Here is a 21,166-nt window from a genome sequence, read left to right on the forward strand (position 1 = left end):
CTTAAAATAATTTTTAGGTGTTCCCACTATGGCTTAGCAGTAAAGAACCCTGCTAATATCCGTAAGTTTGATCCCTGCCCTCAATCAGTGGGTTCAGGATCCGGCATTGCCTTGAGCTGTGGTGCATACCGCAGATGCAGTTTGGATCCCACATTCCTGTGGCTGTGGTGTAGGCCAGCAGCTGTAGCTCCTATTCAACCCCTAGCCGGGAACCTCCATATGCTGAGGGTGAGGCCCCAAAAAAACAAAAACAAAACAAAAAATAATCACAATGATTTTTAAATTATGTGCCCCCTTATGTGCTTTTCAGTTGACATGTCAAGTTTTTCATCATAAACTTAATTGGATAAGATATAAATTTTTGTTGAGTTGTAAATATTGATACTGAAAATAAAACAGAAATTAGCACAATCTCATGTATATAGTGGAATCTACCATAAGCACTCAACACTTACCATCAAATGCTCTTTACAAATGCATGAATGCAGTTCTTCCTAACAGCAGAGAATGTCACATGGTCCCTTTTTCTCTGCACACCCGCATTTCCATCCCACTTCTCACTGCAGTCTTATCAAGGTAATTGATGTCATACTTGAAAGTCTGCTATGGGTGCTCTAAAATACTTCTCAATAACAAAAATACATACACAATTGAAATTACTTTTTTTGACTTATGTCCTATTACTAGAAGTCTGTATTTCTTCCAGACTCAGTTGCATTTATAATTATTCTTAATATATAATTGATTAAAGTAGAAATAAATTTAACAAAAGTTTTTAAGTTTTTTTAATGGATGTACCCTCTACATATGGAAGTTCCCAAGCCAGCATCTGCAACCTACTCCACAGCCGCAGCAACGCTGGATCCTTTACCCTCTGAGATGGGCCAGGGATTGAACCCACACATCTGCAGTGACCTGAACCACGGCAGTCAGATTCTTAACCCACCGTGCCATGGCAGGAACTCCAAAACTTTTGAATATTTTATAGACAGGTGGCTATAAGATCAGATATCAGTTTGGGTTAGCTAATGTTTATAAATACAAAATTAGGAACAAGGCTTTGGAAGGGGCTAGTTTAAGTAAAGGTCCTATAGCTTAAGCTCCACTAGCTTCTGCCTGTGGATAAATAGGGTTGCTTTGGTGTCTATCCTGTATTAGTTCGTATACCATGTTTCGTTATTTATTTTATGTTTTGCTAAACTTTAGCCAGGATTTAACATCAATTTTATCCCTATTCTTTTCACTTAAATGCAGAGGAAACATGTCACATGTATAAGTAGATGGAAAAAGATGGAATTTTGTTATGGTGGTATTCTTACTCTTTCAGCTCCTCTGGCATTTTATGCTAACAATCACATCGTGATCTGCCATCATTACTTTTAATGATCTATCAGCTGTCGACTCTATTAGGACTACTTCTAAAGTGTTGCATGCCACGAATCAGAAACTGCCCTACTTGCAAAAACTGTGTGCTATCCCTTCACTAAGCTCACTCCCTTTCTTCACCTCAAACACAATTATTTCAAATACTCTTTGTGTGGCAAGCTAGGGGTACTGTGCCACAGTAAGACTGAGGTTGGATGAATGGAGGAAGGATGACAACCAGAGAGAAAATGAGAAAGGAAAGATATGTCTTTAGGCAAATCAATTTTAGGAAAGCATGATAGGAACTTTGTGACCTAGTGATTAATTCTCTGTAAACGCTCAGTGTGCCTGTTTATCCTTTGGAAAGTTTGCAAAGTACAACGAGGTAGCTAAGCCCCAGTTTAAAGACGACAGGTCTCTAAGCCCTACACCATCTGGGTGGCCCTCAGCACCTCTTTGTCTTCATCTCCTATTACTTCTGCCCTGGTGCTGGCCACAGTGGCCTGCTTCCTGTTACTTCAATGCTCCTAGTGTTTTCCAGCCTTTGGGCCTTTTCTCAATCCCAAGCTGTTCAAAAGTCACCTTTATAATGAGGCCATCCTCAACCACACTGTTATACACACACACATGCACGCACACACACACACCTATCTCCTTTCTTAAATTTTTCTCCATTGCACATATAAGGTGCTCAATAAATACTTATTAAACAACTTGATCTCTATGGGCTGTAAGACATATCAGCATAAGCCATGAAAGTGCTGTCCATGCTGAAGATTGTGCTTGGGTTGGGAGAAGGGCATTTTCTAGGCTGTGGCCATCTTCCGCCCCTCACTGCGCTGCCTTGCAGTGTGCCAAGAAGCTGTGTGGGAAGCATATCGAATCTTTCTGGATCGCATCCCTGATGCAGGGGAATACCAGGACTGGGTGAGCTTCTGCCAGCAGGAAACCTTCTGCCTCTTTGACATTGGGAAAAATTTCAGCAACTCCCAGGAACACCTGGATCTTCTTCAGCAAGTGAGTTTGAGCACAGCATGTTGGTGTCCCCGCTGTGGCGCAATGGGTTAAGAATCCAAATGCAGCAGCTCAGGTCACTGCAGAGGTTCAGCTTTGATTCCCAGATAGCACAGTGGGTTAAAGGATCTGCCATTGCCATAGATGTGTCCCAAGTTGCAGCTGAAAATTGGATCCAATCCCTGACCTGTGGGAACTTCCATATACCGTGGGTGCAGCCATAAACATACAATAATTTTTTTTTAATGGCATGTTTGGAACCCTGTCCAAAGAGCTCCCAGGCCTTCAGCCCCTACCCCTTTTGAATTAGGTTCCAAAGCATAAGGGCTGACTGAGGAAATGCTTGGAGAGATCTGATAAGGCCAACAGGAATTTTATTTCTGCAGCATAGCATTGTACAGGCAGGTTGAAGTGAAGGGAAAGGGAAAAGGGAATGAAAATAGACTTTAGCTCTTCAGCTGGCATAATCTCTTGGTAAAATTACTTTTTATCTTCCTGCAGAGAATAAAACAGAGAAACTTCACTGAGAGGTGAGTACCTAAAATAGAGTGCGACTTGCTCTTGACTTTGAAAAGATCACGTGACTGAGTTATTATTTCAGCCACTGAGATCTGTGTAGGTTATACTAACAATTTATGCACATATTTGCTGAAGATGAATGGATATGGGTAGCCCTTATAGACTGAAATAGATGTTTGCACTATATTTGCAGCCAAAATGAATGTATTACTATGTGATAATTATCCAATTGTATTTTTTTAACTCATTTTACAGAGCAATTAAAACAGTTTAAGTTTTAGAATTCAAGAAAAAATATTAGTTACATCAGGAACATATTTAATGCAATCAGATAACAACCTGCATTTTGAACTCTCATTTGGTATTCTATAAAGTGTTAGTATTCCTCAAACTAAATTACTGAAGCACTGAGCTATGTCTTCAACAAGAACTGAATATCAAATCAGAAAATCGAATTGCAAAAAAAAAAAGCAAAGTAAATGTATATTCGATAAAATGATTAAAGAAGAGAGATGCTGTTGCCAAACTCTAAACTCACAAATTACATACATCTTATAACATTTCGAAATCTAAATCTGAAGATAGTAATACTGCAGAGAGACACCCAAATTGGGCCGTATGAATCACTGACAATTCTTTTTAATGCTTTCCACATTTGTTCCCTTATTTCTGTTCCCTTTGCCACAACCTGGTGCAGGACCTTATTAATGTACACTGTGAAAAACATAAAGTCTGGTCTCCCTAACAGATTTCCCTGACTCCAACCTCGTCCCTTCCTTAACTTGCATAACTGCTGCTGGATTAGTAAATCTGAGACATTCATTTTTAGACATTGAGCTTTTCTCAAAGGCTTTTCGAAATGTCGTATGAACATCCATACCCACCTGCTTCTCCACCTGCTCTGTGTGCAGAGGAATGAACAGGAAGGACTGTCTCATGGGCACCCTTGGCCTCTTACTTCTGGGAAGGGTGGACCACGGGGAGCAGGCAACGGAGAGAGGAGGAGAGTAAGCTGAGTGAATTTATCACCTACTGCTGCCCTCAACCTGCAAAGTCTTCCGGGGCTATGGGCCTCCTTCAGCCTTAGGTCAGCTCCTGTTGGACAGCACTCTTTGCACAGAGCCTACTCCGGCTTTGGTTGGTGTAACTGCTCCATGCTCTCAGCCCTCCTGGGTGGGGAGAGCTTTTAGCACCTCGACATTGTTAGCTGTGGGCTCTGCACTTACCCTTGTTATGGGTATACTCTTCCTATGACCTCCTAAGTAATGCCTATATTAAACTCCGCTCAAATTAGCCTCTCTGAGTAAGACATCTCTTTCCTATCGGCACCTTCCCTGAGGAAGAGGCCAAACTAATAATGAAGGCCCATCACTCCCCAACCCCATCTTTAAAGATCTGGCTCTATGAACCAGGATCCCACCGCTGCCACTGTGCCACTTCCTCACCATCCTGACCACAACCTGCTCATCCTGGCCCCTGACCACAGCCTCTCCCTCTGCCTGGAGAACCTGCCCTCTCCACCTGCCCACCCAAACCAAGCTCCCTGGAGAGTCCACCACCCCCACAATATCTGAACAGACCTTTCCAGCCTGTAGCAGCCTGTCCTTGCTTCAAATTTTGCACTCCACTTGGCACATACATCTGTTTTTTGTTTATTTGTTTGTTTGGGAATTGTTTTTTGTTTTTTTATGTCAGTACCCACAGCATATGGAAGTTCCCAAGCCAGGGATTGAGTCAGAGCTGCTGCTGCCGCCCTACACTACAGCGGCAATAACCCTAGACCCTTTAAACACTGTGCCACAGAGAGAACTCCAACTTAATCTGTATTTGACACTTTCTTGCTTTACCCTGTTTCCCTGTGAAAGTATAAACCCTTCAGGGAGGAAACTGTTTCTATTTCTCCACCAACTACCAAAGTATATGTGCAAATATAAATATAAAATATAAATATGAGTATATTTATAATATATAACAGACCTGGCTTTGTTGCTCTAGCCACATATTTACAATTATTAAAAAGCTATTGTCAGAGAAATAATGCAGTTTAGGAAAATTTTCTTACTGGCATGTTAGTTTAGTTCACAAGACACAGATGTTTTGACTCCTGGTTTAAACAGAGGGTACTTCCCAACTCCTCCATTTTCGAAAGAAGAAAGAAAGAAATCAGAGATCGTGCACAAGAAAAAAATTCCACAGATTGTAAAGATCTGATAAGGAAACATTAAAAATTACAAGATGTAGTTCCCATTGTGGCTCAGTGGTTAACGAATCCGACTAGGTTCCTAGGTTCCGTGAGGTTGCAGGTTCGATCCCTGGCCTCTCTCAGTGGGTTAAGGAGCTGGCATTGCCATGAGCTGTGGTTTAGGTCGCAGACGTGGCTTGGATCCTGAGTTGCTGTGACTCTGGCATAGGCCGGAGGCTACAGCTCTGATTTGACCCCTAGCCTGGGAACCTCCATATGCCTCAGGTGCAGCCCTGAAAAAGACAAAAAGACCAAAAAAAAAAAAATTACAAGAAGTGATTACCCAAGCCAGAAGAGAAAGAAAAAGACTCATTCAATCTACTACTGCACTGGTCAGCATTGGTAGAAAGAAAAAAGACACAAGAGACAAACATTTAAATTATCTTCGGTTACCAAGTTGGTTTTTAAAAATGAAAGAAAAGGAAAGGGAAAAATAAAATGTCTTTTACTTCTAACCTTTTTAAGAAGACAAACAGCAAATTTTCTCACCTTGCTAGCTCATAAATCTGCCGATTTCATGTGACTTTACGTTTAAGCTGGTGGGAGAAGCCGGTGGCTCATCTCCCAAGGTAGTGGCAGAATCATTCTTGAAAACAGGGGCTGCTGACTTGTATCTAATGCAATAGTCAGCACTTTAATAACTACTCTTTTTAGGTATTTTCTTTTTTACAGCAAGGTAAAATAAGGATACCAAAGTTATAAGAGAAAGAAGGAGATCTTACCATAAACAAAGATCTATAAAGTTAAAAAAAAAAAAAAAAGGAAGTGGAGGGAATTGTCTAAATTATAAATTCTGTAATGTTTGATGTAATGAAAGTTTAAATATGATTCCCTTAAAAGCTATTTATTAAGCAATTAACATAATGCCAACAAAAAAAGAAATAACAATTTAAAAAATTTAAAAACTTAACTTGGAAAAAAAATTGCTTATTACTCAAAAAAAAACAAACAAGAAGTATATAGTCTGAGTTTACATTTAGCCTGAGTACACCAACATAGCCATCTATTCTGACACTGACATCCATTCTAATTGGCAGAGTCCATGCCAGGCTAAATATGGGTCTATTTCGTATGTTAGTCCTACTAGCTCTTAGGCAGAATTGAGAGTATTAGAACTGTGGAGATGATCGCATTGCCTATGGCCAATCTAGATGACTCTACAGCAACAGAAGACCTCGCCATTCCCTCTGGTCGTCCATCATCATGGGTCACTATTTGGATCAAATATATTGTACAAACACAGCCACGATCCTTTGAGACCTTAAAGCTTATATTAAGAAATCTTTCAGAGTCCCTGTCGTGACACAGTGGAAATGAATCCGACCAGGAACCATAAGGTTGCGGGTTTGATCCCTGGCCTTGCTCAGTGGGTTAAGGATCCAGAGTTGCCTTGAGCTGTGGTGTAGGACACAGACGTGGCTCAGATCCTGCGTTGCTGGGCTGTGTTGTGTTCCAACAGCTGTAGCTCTGATTAGACCTCTAGCCTGGGAACCTCCATATGCCATGGGTATGTCCCTAAAAAGAAAAAAAAAAAAGAAAGAAAAAAAGAAAGAAATCCTTCAGTAAGCTTCAAATAGATGTCACTACCACTACTTCTTTCTAAATCAAGCTTGCTAGAACAGGCCAACATTATGTGCATATAGCTCTATAGCCATGACCTTGCCTCTGCCCTTGTGTATCTTCTGTACTGACAGTCTCTGGCACTGCAAACCTAGCCACAACTCCCTAGCAGGTTACCATGGCCAGCAATGATTATGTCCAGGATAGGAATTTACTATACCTGCGTTATCAAGAAATCTTTCTCTGTCTCATTATCATAACCACAAGAGTTACCTTGTTAGATAAATTTAATGACTTGCTGAATTTACAGGTTTAAGGGTCTGAGATTTTAGCAAGAATATTTCAGTCATAGGTCATGTCATCAATTACATTTGATGTCAAGGTCACAGATGAAGCACAATGCAACTCTAAAGCATTGGGACCCCAAAACCATCATGCCCAATTTTGGAAATGCTCCCCCCAGGACCACAAAAGGCCAAGATGCTTATGCAATGCCCTGGAGTCAAGCATAACCCTGTTGGGGGTTGTTTAAATTTTTCTTCAATGAAAATATATTAGAAGAGTACTTCTGTAGTTGAAAAGTAGATAAACCCAGTTTTAAAACATAATTTTTCTTGAGTTTTTAGGTCTGTTGAGTGTAGGCAAGTTTAAATGTATTTCCTCAATTATCATCAATATCCTTTTCACCACTTTTTTATTTCCTATCATGCTAGTAGAAAGAGTGAAATACCCACAAAGGAGACATTAGGAGAGCCTGGTGAAACACCTGTGCTTTTAACAGGTAAGCTTAGATCTCCTCATTTCATCTGTTTCCAAACCTTAATTCAAATCATAATGAAAGCATGTTATTTGAAAAGCAATTCTTAATTGAAGTTGACACAGTTTATAATACACTTTCTCAAAACTAACTTGTTTTTCTAAACTTATAATTTAAATTTGTAGCATAAATCTTAGAAAATATAGAAAACAATCAAGACAAATTCCAATCATCCATTGTCTTACGACTTGGAGGCAATCCATTACCAATATTTTCCAACAAACAAATTCAAGATAATGTATCTACGTGTCCTTTATACAGTCTCCAAAAGAAAAATTACCCAGGAGTTCCTATTGTGGCTTGGTGGGTTAAGAACTCAACATAGTGTTCATGAGGATGTGGGTTCCATCCCTGGCTTTGCTCAGTGGTTAAAAGATCTAGAATTGCCACAAGGTACAGCATAGGTCACAGGTACAGCATAGGTCACAGATGCAGCTCAGATCTGGTGCTGCTGTGGCTGTGGCGTAGGTTGCAGCTGCAGCTCAGATTCAACCCCTAGCCTGGGAACTTCCATATGCCGCAGGTGCAACCATAAAAAAAAAAATCAGGTAAAACCATTTAACTATCACACGTAGGGGAGCACCAAACTTGGGTCTGGGAAGGAGCGATGAGGAATTTAAGTGGAATCCAGAGGATAAGAACAGGAGTTCCTGCCATGGGGCAGTGAGTTAGACTCCTAATGCAACAGCTCTGGTCACTGTGGAGGTGCAGGTTTGATCCAGCATTGCCACAGCTGAGGTGTAGGTTAGAGCTGTGGCTCAGATTCAATCCCTGGCCTGGGAACTTCCATATACCTCAGAGATAGCCATTAAAAATTTTTGTTTTAATTTTTAAAATATTAGCATGAGAACATATTTATGTAATCTTAAAAGAAAATGAGTTCAGAATGCACCTAACATCTGTAATCCCCAGAGTGACAGAAAAAGCATGTGACGTTGTGACCTTGTTCTACTTTAAGCTGTGCTAACCTCATTTTTGTGCCTGTACTTTTTTAAATTTCCACAGACATTACCACTGTCTCACTTGAGCCCCTCCCTCTACCTCTGGATGACACGCTCCTCAACGAAATCCTCAATAATACCCTCCCAGACACCAGGATGCCTACAAGAGTAAGAAATTTTCAGAGTCAATCTAGCTGTTTGTGTGTCTGTGTTGCTTTTTTTTTTTTTTTTTTTTTGTCTTTTTGCCATTTCTTGGGCCGCTCCCACTGCATATGGAGGTTCCCAGGCCAGGGGTTCAATCAGAGCTGTAGCCACCATCCTACGTCACAGCCACAGCAACGTGGGATCCGAGCCACGTCTGTGACCTACACCACAGCTCACAGTGACGCCGGATCCTTAACCCACTGAGCAAGGCCAGGGATCGAACCCACAACCTCATGGTTCCTAGTCGGATTCATTAACCACTGAGCCACGACGGGAACTCCTGTTTTGTTTTATTAGTAAAACAGGAAAAGAGAAGGGATGTACTGGCCATTCACTAATATTAGTGCTGTATTTTTATCACCCCAAGTAAGAGTCAGTGACGTCTTTCTATTCACAATTCTCACCTCTTCCTAGTGAGGGACTGAAGGGAAACTAGAATAAGTAGGAGAAATTTCAAGAAGCAACTGAATTATTAACTCCAGGAGGGCAGGGGCCTCTTTGACCCAGGTACCTAGCAGAATCTTATGCACATCAGGTGCTCATCAAGCATTAGAGTGAATGAATGATGAGTAAGTGAATCAATCCAGTTCTCAACCCATCAATGAAGTTCTTTCTCCACTGGGTGTAATCCTATGCTTACAGCAAGGGCTTTCTTCTTAGTCATGAAATGTCCAAATGGCTGAAATTCTGCATGTCAAGCTGAGGAAAAATAAAAATAGTGTTTTCTGTTAAAAAGCAATCCTGGCCCTCCTCTGTTTGAGTGAAAGGGCATGCAGGATGAGAGGGTTATTAGAGAATGGAATGTTAGTTATCACAAAAGGGGGACTTTTTATTGAAGTATAGTTGATTTATAATATTATATTAGTTTCAGATGTACAACATAGTGGTTCAATATTCTTATAGATTATACTGGATTTAAAGTTATTACAAAATAACGGCTATGTTCCCTGTCCTCTACATAGATCCTTATTGCTTATTTATTTGATAGTTTGTACCTCTTAATCAAAGGGGGCCTATTTTAACTCCTCCAAAAAACCTTGAGCCCAGACACTTGGTGCAGAAGCAGGGAAACACAGCCCTGCTCCAGTGGCTGACTTGTGGCAGCATGAGGCAAACAGAAAGCCCATGAAGGGCAGGAATACAAGGAAAGAGCCCCAAATCAAAACTGGATCTTATCCTTATGCTGCCACTGCAACAAGTCTACTATCCCCTGTGGTCTTTGAGTTTCTCTGGCCCTTTCTCCTTCCTATGATCCTCTTTGTAAGACACTGGTCAGAGGCAAAACATGAGGGCAAGAAGTTCCGTCTCTCCAGCTCAGTCTGCTCTACGTGGAAATTTGGAGATGAGAACCCACCTGGCCATTCTCTCTGGGCTTTAGACAGGATGGCTGCAGACTTGATGGTACTATGGCCATGAACAAAGGATTTATATGTTTTGTTTTTCTCCGAAATATTGACTCATCAACAGTGAAAACTGCTCTTGGAAAAAAATGATTGAGATTAGACATATTCACTCTAAAATAAGATAACTCCGATCTGCCTTCTAGAATTTCTCACATTGCCTGTGTCCCATCTCCTTTGAAGTCAAATATAGGTCACTCCTACAGTAAACATACTCTGAATATTTTATTTCACATGCATCACTTCCTCCTTTTAACATCCTTTTTACCACCTGCATCTATGCTTTTTCTTTCACTCAGCAAACATTGGGCTATGCACCAAAGGTATTGAGGTGAACAAGACTTGGTCTCTGCCTTCAAGGCATTTAGAGTGCAAATAAGGACCACAAAATGGTCTAAGTGCTGTGATTGAAGATGGCAGATGTATGCACAAAACATCGGCCAGGACAAGCTGCTGATGATGTGACCCAACTCCTCATGCGTATTCACTGAGGGTTTTGTGTACAAGCGGTCTCATGTCTTTTGCTTTGGGCACCTCAATGAAGTGTAAGAATCATGCTGGATTCAAGGAGATTATATGTGGGGACAAGATTACCATATTAAAAAAAAAAACCTGTAGATGAGTGTGTCATATGTATCAAAAGACCTATTCAGAGTTTATTCACTGGTACAAAATTTCAAGAAGGCAGACATTTATACACTAGATGGTAGAGGAGATATTATTTTAAAAGTATAAGACATTGGTAAAAAGGTAAAAAAGCATGTGTATGTGTGTCTGTCTATGCACACGTGTGTATGTAAACGCTTTCACAAAAAGCACAGTTATAAAATAACATTGTTCTCAAGGGTTCTACATAACTATCTCATGGAACTTCAATACTTTGTCTCTCAGTGAAATTCGGTGACCACTTCAAGTTCACAAGATTTTTATTCTAAATTCCCTTAAGCCTTCATAACCCACCTCTTGAGACAATATCAATATATATTACGTAATGTAACCATTTGCTCGTGGTTTATATTAATAGAGTCTCTTTTTTAATTCAGGAAAGAGAAGAATTCACAGATGCTGCTGAGGACACACTGGAGCAGAAAGTGGAGCTAAGCATCTCCCTGGCAAACCAGAGGTTCAAGACTGAGCTCACAGACTCCCACTCTCCATATTACCAAGAGCTCTCGGCCAAGTCTCAGCTTCAGGTGAGCAGACCCACCCCACCCTACCACAGCCCAAGGCATGTCAGAGTGTGGGAGCCAAAGGCACATCCATCCTCTTGGCTAATCTCTGACCAGGAATTCTTTTTATTTTTTTGTTTTGCCTTTTGACCCCCTTCACCCATTTCTCCTACCCTCCTTCCATCTCTACTTCTGACAATCACCCAGTCTATTTTTTGTATAATGGTTACATTATATAATATATATTGATACTGTCTCAAGAGGTGGATTATGAAGATTTATGAGCTTGTTTTTTTTTGGGGGGGGTTGTTTTAAGGTTCCACATGTACATGAGATCATTCAGTATTTGTCTTTCTCTAACTTGTTTCATTTAGCATAAGGCCCTTGGGAGCCATCCAAGTTGTTGGAAATAGCAAAATTTTATTCATTTTATGATTGAATAATATTCCATTGTGTGTGATGTAGTCCATCTTCTTTATCAATTCATCCATTGGTATTTATTCCGGTTGTCTCCGTATTTTGGCTATTGTAAATAACGCTACAATGAACATGAAGGTGCATATATCTTCTCAAATTAGCATTTTAATTTTATTCAGACAAAACCCCAGAACTGGAATGAGGTGGAACTGCTAGGTCATAACAGTAGTTCTATTTTTAAGTTTTTGAGGAACCTCCATACTGCTTCCATAGTGGCTGCACCATTTACATTCCCACCAACAGTGCACAAGGTTTCTCTTTTCTCCACACCCTCACCAATACTTGTTATTTTTTAAAGACATGACATTTTTCATGGGTGATAAAGCAAGAAGTTACATGGTCCATGTCATCCATCACTAGACTAAGACACTATCCCAAGATGTCTCTTCCATCTCTGACCATCAGCATAGCTACCTGCTCCTGATTAAATAAAAGGCTTCTTAATCTCCAAAATATACAAGCAGCTCATACAACTCAACAACAGCAACAAAACAACCCAATCGAAAAATGGGCAGAAGACCAAATAGACATTTCTCCAAAGAAGACATACAGATGGCCAACAGGCACGTGAAAAAATGTCCAACATTACTAATTATTAGAGAAATTTAAATCAAACTACAATTAAGTACCACCTCACACCAGTCAGAATGGCCATCATTAACAAGTCAACAAATAACAAATGCTGGAGAGGGTATGGAGAAAAGAGAACACTCCTATACTGATGGTAGGAATAAACTGGTACAAACCACCATGGAAAACAGTATAGAGATTCCTCAGAAAACTGAATATGGAACTACCATATGATCAAGAAATCCCACTCCTGGGCATATATCTGGACAAAACTATAATTCAAAAAGATACATGCACCTCCATGTTCACAGCAGCACTATCCATAATAGCCAAGACATGGAAACAACCTAAATGTCCATCAACAGATGATTAGATTAATAAGATGTGGTGGTGTGTGTGTGTATGTATACATATATATATATACACAATGGAATATTACTCGGCCATAAAAAAAACAATGAAATCATGCCATTTGCAGCAACATGGATGGACCTAGAAATTATCGTACTATGTGAAGTTGGACAGAAAAAGGCAAACATCATGTGATATCACTTATATGTGAAATCTAAAATATGACACAAATGAACCTATCTACAAAACAGAAACAGACCCAAAGACATAGAGAACAGACTTGTGGTTGCCAAGGGAGGGGGGAGGAATGGGGGAAGGAATGGGATGGACTAGAAGTTTGGGGTTAATAGATGCAAACTATTACATTTAGAATGGATGAGCAATGAGGTCCTACTGTGTAGCACAGAGAACTATATCCATTCTCTTGATATAGAACATGATAGAAGATAATATGAGAAAGGAAATGTATATATATGGTACAACTGTGTCACTTTACTGTATTAGCAGAGATTGGCACAACATTGTAAATCAATTATAATTTTTTAAAAAACTGAAAAAGTAAAATAAAATAAAATAAAAATATCTTCATTCACAGTGGGATAAATCTAACTGCTATGCCTAATTGACCATCTAAGTGCCATGATAAGACCTTTGCCTTCCTTTGCAGGCTCGTCTTGACACAGGTCATTATCATCTCCTTCTTTACACTCCAGTTTCCAGAAATACAAACTGCTTGCAAATCTTTTCTCACCTTTAGTCTTTATATGTGCTGCCTCCTCTGTCTGGAATGCCCTTCCCTCTGTTTCTTTTTACAAAGAATGTTCACACACAATGTTCTCTCTACCCATTCTGGATTCAGTGCTTCTTCTCTGGGCTAACACCTGGTGCCCACCATTTTTACAACCCTTATCACCCTGTCTTGAGCTTATTTGTTCACGAATCTGTAGCTTTTGTTGTCTCCATTCTGCCTTCCTTCCCGGCCACCTTCTGGACCACCAGACAATGAGCTTCCCTTTGAAGACAGGAACTGCTTCTTTCATCTCTGTATTATCTCCCAACACAGAGCTTGGGAAGTAGTTAACTACTCAGTAACTGTCTGTGCACATGCAACTGAAAATAGAAACATCCGTGAGATGACACAGCCATGAACTACATTTATGAGTGGCCTGGGTGCTCAAGCATCTTACTCAGCCTGGCCAGGGTACAACAGGTCCCTGCTTCTCATACTTGGAGAATTCAGTGCTTCCTTGCTCTCCACTGGAAGGGAGCTGAATAGTGGAAACATTCTTAACCTCCAGCCTCTCGCTGCATCAGCATTCAGTCAATAAATGAAAAAAATCCTTTGTACAAACTTCAAAGACAAAGCGTCAGCATGGGGTCTTTATGAACCAGAGAAGTACTTAGACATGGATTAGTAGATGGAATGAATTAAAAAATAGTCTGTTAACTTTTCTGTTTGTTCTTTGAAATATTCTTTTCGGCAAATCTTTAGGATAGTCAGAGTATTTTAATTGGATAATTGGCCGTAGACGGTCTTCACTGACTTGCTTGTTATTCATTTTCCAAGCCTCTAAAACGACCTAATGTAGAATAATGCAAAAAAATTATAATTTTTTTCAATTCTGAGTTTTAGTCTTGTTTCTGCCCAAGAATTAGCCAGGAGAATTTGTGGATCACTTCCCTGACCTCTTTTAAAAAATAACGATGACCTCAAAATCCCTTCCCAAGTCTGAAATGCTTGTATCAAAGTAACAGCGCTGCACTTAATGTTTCATATATATTAACACATTTCTTTTTTCACAGTCCTGTATGTTAAGTAAGATTATTTCTCTTTTTGACAAGTGAGGATACTGAGGTGCAGGGAAATTAATCAATATGCCCAACAATGTCACACCTTTTAACTGGCAGAGCCAAGATTCAAACCCAAGCAGCCTGGCACCAGAAACCTTGCTCTTAACCACTATGCTATACTTTCTATTTCTCCTCAACAAACATTTATGGGAAAAAGATTTTTGTGTCATCAGCAAATGAACCTGCCTTTCTCTAGCCTCTGAAAAGTATTTGCCAGAAAAGAGTAGATATTTCTGGTTGTTTTTTGTTTTTTTTTCCAAGAAGCCATCATGTTTGTCCTGCTGATTTCCTTTACACAGTGGCTGGCTTCTCTAGGATGGAGCCCCTCTGCTCAGTGCATCCATTCCGCTTCCAGGTACCTGAGCAACCCCACCACTCAGCAGCTGCCTGTGGGATAACCAACCAGCACCACCCCAGCCCAACACTTGCATCAGCACAACCATTCAGGCCCAATCAAAATTAATGGACAGTGCTTTGCAGTAATTTAATTTCTACAGTAAACTTAATGATCAATTTAATACAAATGTCAAGAGGAATGCTTAGTTGTTGTCTGAATGCTTACTCTTCTTCAAACATTCATCCAAGCTCAACACCACTGCCTTTTTTAGAGCCCTTTAGCAGACATTGGAGCACAATCAGAAGGGTTCTTGTGCTTTTCATGTTATTAATAAGGTTAACCAGGCCCTTAATTAGCAATTTAGTGGTTAGTGCTCCATGATGAGAAGGTCCCCAGAAGATAATTTAGCACAATTAACTGAAGGCCTTTGTCCTCACCTCCCTACATGCTTTCTGCACCCTTCTAATCAAGGCTGATTCTTCCTTGATCACAGACAAGTTCACAAAGAGGCCACAGACACAGGCAATAAATCCCATCCACCGGAGCCAGGGCTTCAGGACTGGCCTCCTGGAGAGGCTTCCTGTTGCCCACATTGCAGCTCAGACACCTGTGAAAGCAGTTCTGGGCACTACTGATTGTTTTCATATGTGTTAACTGCATTGCTGGTACCCGGAAAAAGAAAGAGACAAGGCAGTCTCTGAAACTTGAGCTCCAGAATGCTGCTCACACTTAAACGTTCAGTGCCAGGTGCCTTTCCTGAAATAGCACACCAAATGCCTTGTGGCCCCAAAGCCATTTGTCCCAGGGCATGAATAATAAAGGCCTGCAGAACCTCACCTCCTTGCTGTCCTCACCTCTTTGTTAATTCCACAGTGAGATGGGCATGGGGGCACAGAAACTTGTTACCCAGGCCCCTTCCCTTGACCTCTGTGAGGACCTTCATCCTATCCTTCCCCCCATTAAGTCTATCAAGAACACCAACTGGCCATTGCCAGCCTCCATGTGAGATACCAATGGAAGTAAAAGAAAATCGGGCTCTCAAGGAGCCAGGAATCAGTGGAAGAGGCAGAGACTAAGTAAATAAATAATACTGACTCTCTATTCACTGTGTGTCAGGCACTTATTCATTTATTACTCACAGAAACCTTACACTATAGGTATTGCTGCCCAGTTTTGGCTAAGAGGACTGAAATTCAGAGAGATTAAGCCATAAACTCAAGGTCTTGAAGCTAGAAAGTAGCAGAACCAATCTTTAAACTTAGGCATGTACAGCTTTCTTCTCATCTCCCAAGAGTTAGTTGAGCTACCTTCATCATTGCAATTGTTAGACACTCAGGGAACAAAACTATTTTTACTGTTGGTACAATAAAATATAATTTAGATGGTAAATCAGTCTGCCAGAGAAAATATCCATGATGCACACCAAAGTAAGAGACTTGGGGATCTTCTGTTCATCACTGCTCTGGCCCTTGGCATAGATAATGTAGAGTTGGAAGTAATTTTAGATACAGTGACAATGCAGTGGCATATTGGTGAGTTTGGAGAATGGAAAGATGAACTCAACTAGATTAAGCAACATTTTCTGAGTCCATATTTATGTGGATGATGACATGCTAAGTCCTGGGAAGGAGGGAGATAAAGATGAATAAATAAAATATGATCCCTGAGGCATACTCAGTGAGGGAGACAGGCTGTACCTCATGGATTGTTTGATGGAAGATATGGCAGTAAGTTTTGGGACAGCAGAGAAAAGAAATAATTGAGCCTGGCTTTGGGAAGCTACACATTCTTTTCAATAGAGAAGATGTTTGAGCTGGCCTTGAAAGATGGGGGAGGCAGTCAATGAACAGAAGGTGGGAGATGCTGCATTTGGGGCTAAAAGGAAAAGCAGTCACAGGAGTTTAGAGCAAGTACATGTTGTAGCTGAGGGGCACAGGGATTAGTTTAGCGTGGTGAGAGAACAGAGTATTGGCTGAGGGGGCAGGGGTGGCAGGAGGTGCAAAGGGAAAAGTACTTGAGGGGTAGTCAGGGTAGGTTGTGGAAGGTCTTAGATGCCATTCTAAAGGACTGGACCTTATTCAATAGGCAATGCAACCCAGCAAGGGATCTTGGTGAAAAGCAACAGATATGGAAAAGTTTCGTCAAGGAGACATCTCCCTTCTCCCTCCCCAACACACCCAAAAAACCCATTTCTCCCCCCTCCCCCTCCACACACATCCAGAAAACGATTGCAGCAGTGTCAGAGGAGGGACAGGGAGGGTGTGCCAGACATGGGAATAAGAACAAGGTAGAAACAGAAGGCATGTTGGATTCAGACCAACAGGTGCTGGTGACTGGATGGATGTAAGGACCATAGATGGGCAGGTGTGTAGGGACTCCAGGCTTTCCAGATGGAAGGTTGACATATGTTGGTGACCCTGACTGAGATAAGCAGCCTATGAAGAAAGGCAGATCTGGAAGGATGCGATTAACTCTTATTTGGGCACATTTAGTTAGTGGCAAAGTTGGGATTTTCATGTGAAGAATTTCAAGCTGTGTGTCAGGTGAACATGGAAGAAAAGGTGATGCCTGGATGAGAGACAGAGGGGAGGGGGCCCAGGGAAAGGAGGACAAGTCAGTCCCTGCTCACTTTGTCAGCCTCACTTTCACCCTGCCTGCCTCCTGTGCTTCCCTACGAACTGCTAACACTTCCTCGTGCTCTCTCTTGCCTCCTGGCCTCCCGAGTGAGCTGGGTGGGGCAGTGCCCATCTTGGGGGCAGGTGTGCCTGGAGAGCCTGGCTGCATTGCCCTTAGCCAAGCTTACTGCATAAATGGGAGTGTGAGCACCATGACCCAGCTGAGGAGGCCGATCTGCAGAATCCCTAAGATAAAGGAGAGGGTGAACACCGAAATAGGATGGAGTAAAGGAGGCTGAGAAAGTGGTGGGAGAGACAGAGGAAGAACCCAAGAAAAGCAGGGAGCCCATGGAGAAGGAGTGGAAAATGTTGCTGGGTTTGGAGAGGTCCATCACTCCTGCAGGAACCCAGAAACAGAGGCCAGACTGCTGTGGGTTGGAGAGTAGTTGAGTACTACATTTGTAAAATATTCTGATAATCGGCCTTATTAGCTAGGTCAGATTAAGAAAATGTAAAGTCCACATAAATCTAAGAGCAAATCTAAGATTACAGTCTGCTTCTACCATTTTTTTCACTCATTCTTTTTTTTCAATTGAAATATAGTTGCTGTGCAATATTATAATTTACAGGTGTACAATATACAGATTCACAATTTTTAAAGGTTATACTCCACTTACAGTTATTATAAAATATTGGCTATACTCCCCATGTTGCACAATATATCCTTGTAGCTTATTTTATACCTAATAGATTTATACATAATATTTTATACCTAATAGTATTAATTTTATACCTAACACGTTAATCCCCTACTCCTATCTTGCCCCCGCCCCCACCACTGGTAACCACTAGTTTGTTCTCTGTATCTGTGAGTCTGCTCCTTTTTTGTCATATTCACTAGTTTGTTGTATGCGTCTACCGTTTCATTTAGGTACAGCAGCCAGTTTGATTTTAATAATCTCTTTACCATTACATATATTTTCCCAAATCATATCATTCAATAAAGAAAATGTTATCATTACTCTTGCATGTAAATAAAAATACCAAAAAAGTGCCTTCCAAGCAGCATTTTTAAATTATTTTATATTTTATGTAAAGTAACCACTAAGGCTGATCAGAACTCCCCAATTACAGCTTTTAAATAAATAGCAAAACACTTTCCTCTGAGCACAGAAATAACTGAGAACAAAGCATTTGGCCTCAATCATGACTTCAATTTTCCACTCTCATTTTTTCCCCTAACTCATCATAAGTGTTTAGGCTTTTCAGTTAGGTAAGATCTGACCCAGTTGAACCAAAGAGTATATCATAAATTCCTTTCTCTCTGCAGATGCAAAAGGTATTTAAGAAACTTCCAGGATTCAAAGAAATCCATGTGTCAGGATTCAGGTAAGTAAGAGAATTGGACTCTTCACAATTTTTTAAATGACTTTCTCCCTATCCTCTTTTAAAGGCAATGTCATGAGGATTTTAAGGTCCCTTTCCCCCAGTTGTTGAGCTCTGCCAAATCCTGAAATTTGAATACACTGCAGATAAAAGAGTTGTCTAATTAGAACATGACTTGAGGTAGTTTTTAAGAGGTAACACAGGAGCTGTCCTCCATCCTCCCTCCGGAGTCAGAAACACAGCTCTCTGCAAAGCTCATCTGCTGTCCTTGGCGATGTCATTAATGAACCTCTTAGGAAAATCCCTCAGCAGAGACAGACCCAAAAAAGTAGCGATTAGATACCTTAGTGTCTGATTGCCTGGTTTCCTATCCAACACTAAATATCACCATCATTTAAGCAAATTAGGCTGATACTAGAGAGACAAGGGAAACTAATAAAAAGTGGTATCTGCGGAGGTAAGGGCATTGGGTAGACAGGAACAGGGATGGAAGTACATTTTTCATCACTTTGATATCTGATCATATATTTATGTTACTTTGCTGTCTGGCCCATAGTAATGTTTTAACATGCAAATACTATAAAATTGAAATTTCAAATAAAAGAAATGAAATAAAAGAGTTCCACACTAAAGCGGGGTTCATTCGTGTTCCCACAGCTTCCCCACAAGCAGGCCTGTATCCAATAGCATCTCAACACTTTAATGGGGGTTCAGGATTTGGGGCAAGAATTTTTTTTTATGGCTGTACCCACCACATATGGAAATTTCCCAGCCAGAGACTGACTCCAAGCCACACCGGCGACATATCCCACAGCTGCAGCAACACCAGCTCCTCTAACCCACTGTGCCATCTGGGGATGGAACCTGCACCTCCAGCAGCAACCCAAGCCACTACAGTCAGATTCTTACCCCACTTGCCACAATGGGAACTCCTGGGGCAAGAATCTTTGCATCCTTCTTTTAGATTCTCACCATTCAAAAACATCTACAGGTGGGGTCATAATATGGTATTTTTTTTGTAATGTGTCCCAGGGCATAAATCAGCTGTGATGTGAGCAGAATGAGATTCCTTGCACTGAGGGGCATTTGGGAAATGGGAGAACAGCCTCACTGCCATCCTTTCCTGGCCCCATCACCATCCATTGTCATAAAGCCAGACGGTACACAGGGCGGGCTCCACCTGCTTACAGAGAACACCTTTTGGGTGGGGAGGGGAGAGAGAGTTCACCCATTTGTTTTTCTCAAAGTTATGAGGGCCTTCTGATCTGTAGCTCTGGAGGAAATAAATGTTTATCAGTGAAAGTTATAAAAGAAGAAACCCTTAACATTTAGCCAAGCAGACTCGTTTTTCTTTATTTCAAGAGGATGCTCCACTGTGTTCCACATGAAATCAGATGGATTAGAGAGAAATAAAAAGTGATAGCTGAATACTGTGCATAGATGCAAGGTCTTCTGAACAGACCCTTGCAGTCAAAGAACAAATTTTTAATTTAAAGCTGAAGGAAATGGTAGTTCTCCTCTTGGTGAATGATCAAATGGTCATTGTCCCCTCCCTTCAAATGGAGGAAAACTAATAATAAATTTTTTTTAAATCTGTTTCAAAAGAAAACCAAAATGTTAAGTGATGAAATTTTGCTAGGTAAAAATCTTAAAGATACATCACTCAAAGCTGCATCTTTCCCATGTGTTTTTTCTCTGTAAGAATGTATTCTGGAGTTCCTGTTGTGGCTCAGTGGTTAACAAATCCGACTAGGAGCCATGAGGTTGTGGGTTCGATCCCTGGCCTCGCTCAGTGGGTTAAGGATCCTACGTTGCCGTGAGCTGTGGTGCAGGTCACAGACGAGGCTTGGATCCCAAGTTGCTGTGGCTCTGGCATAGGCTGGCAGCTACAGCTCCAATTAGACCCCTAGCCTGGGAACATCCATATACCACAGGCGCCGCCCTGAAAAGACAAAAAAAAAAAAAAAGAATGTATTCTTATTTCTGTCACAGATGCTTATAATCATATTTTTCCCAATGATTTATACCATGTTGCAAAGCCTGGGTCTCCCAAAAAATATGTGGACCCCTGAATACAATAAATAATATGCTTTTGAGTGTGGCAAACCTCTAATCATGAAAGACAGTGCTCAAATATTATAAACTTAAGATGAAGGAAATAGTTTTTTCATAGAGTCAGATCCCTACAGAGACCTAAAACCCCAGGGATTTCAAGGTACCATCTTCCTGTCAGCTCATTTGTAAATCTGATATACAATTTAACAAGTAATTTTTCCATTTTTTAAAATTTTATTGGAGTGTAATTGATTTACAATGTTGTGTTAATTTCTTCCATACAGCAAAGTAAT

At 40.8% G+C, this 21,166-nt stretch overlaps 1 protein-coding gene across 4 annotated transcripts in view; it reads left to right on the forward strand.

The window, feature by feature from the left end:
- IMPG1 (interphotoreceptor matrix proteoglycan 1) overlaps positions 1–21,166 on the forward strand; it is a 148,860-nt gene that overhangs the window by 26,366 nt on the left and 101,328 nt on the right. For 2 of the 4 annotated variants that reach the window (XM_047763585.1, XM_047763599.1), the window contains 6 exons: positions 2,216–2,382; positions 2,881–2,909; positions 7,414–7,481; positions 8,523–8,626; positions 11,106–11,255; positions 18,763–18,821. In XM_047763585.1, coding sequence (XP_047619541.1) covers positions 2,216–2,382; positions 2,881–2,909; positions 7,414–7,481; positions 8,523–8,626; positions 11,106–11,255; positions 18,763–18,821 — 577 coding nt within the window. The remainder of the gene's footprint in view (positions 1–2,215; positions 2,383–2,880; positions 2,910–7,413; positions 7,482–8,522; positions 8,627–11,105; positions 11,256–18,762; positions 18,822–21,166) is intronic. The other 2 variants (XM_047763592.1, XM_047763606.1) reach the window with 1 other exon arrangement.

Source organism: Phacochoerus africanus, chromosome 2 (genome assembly GCF_016906955.1).
Source record: "Phacochoerus africanus isolate WHEZ1 chromosome 2, ROS_Pafr_v1, whole genome shotgun sequence".
NCBI classification, from domain to species: domain Eukaryota; kingdom Metazoa; phylum Chordata; class Mammalia; order Artiodactyla; family Suidae; genus Phacochoerus; species Phacochoerus africanus.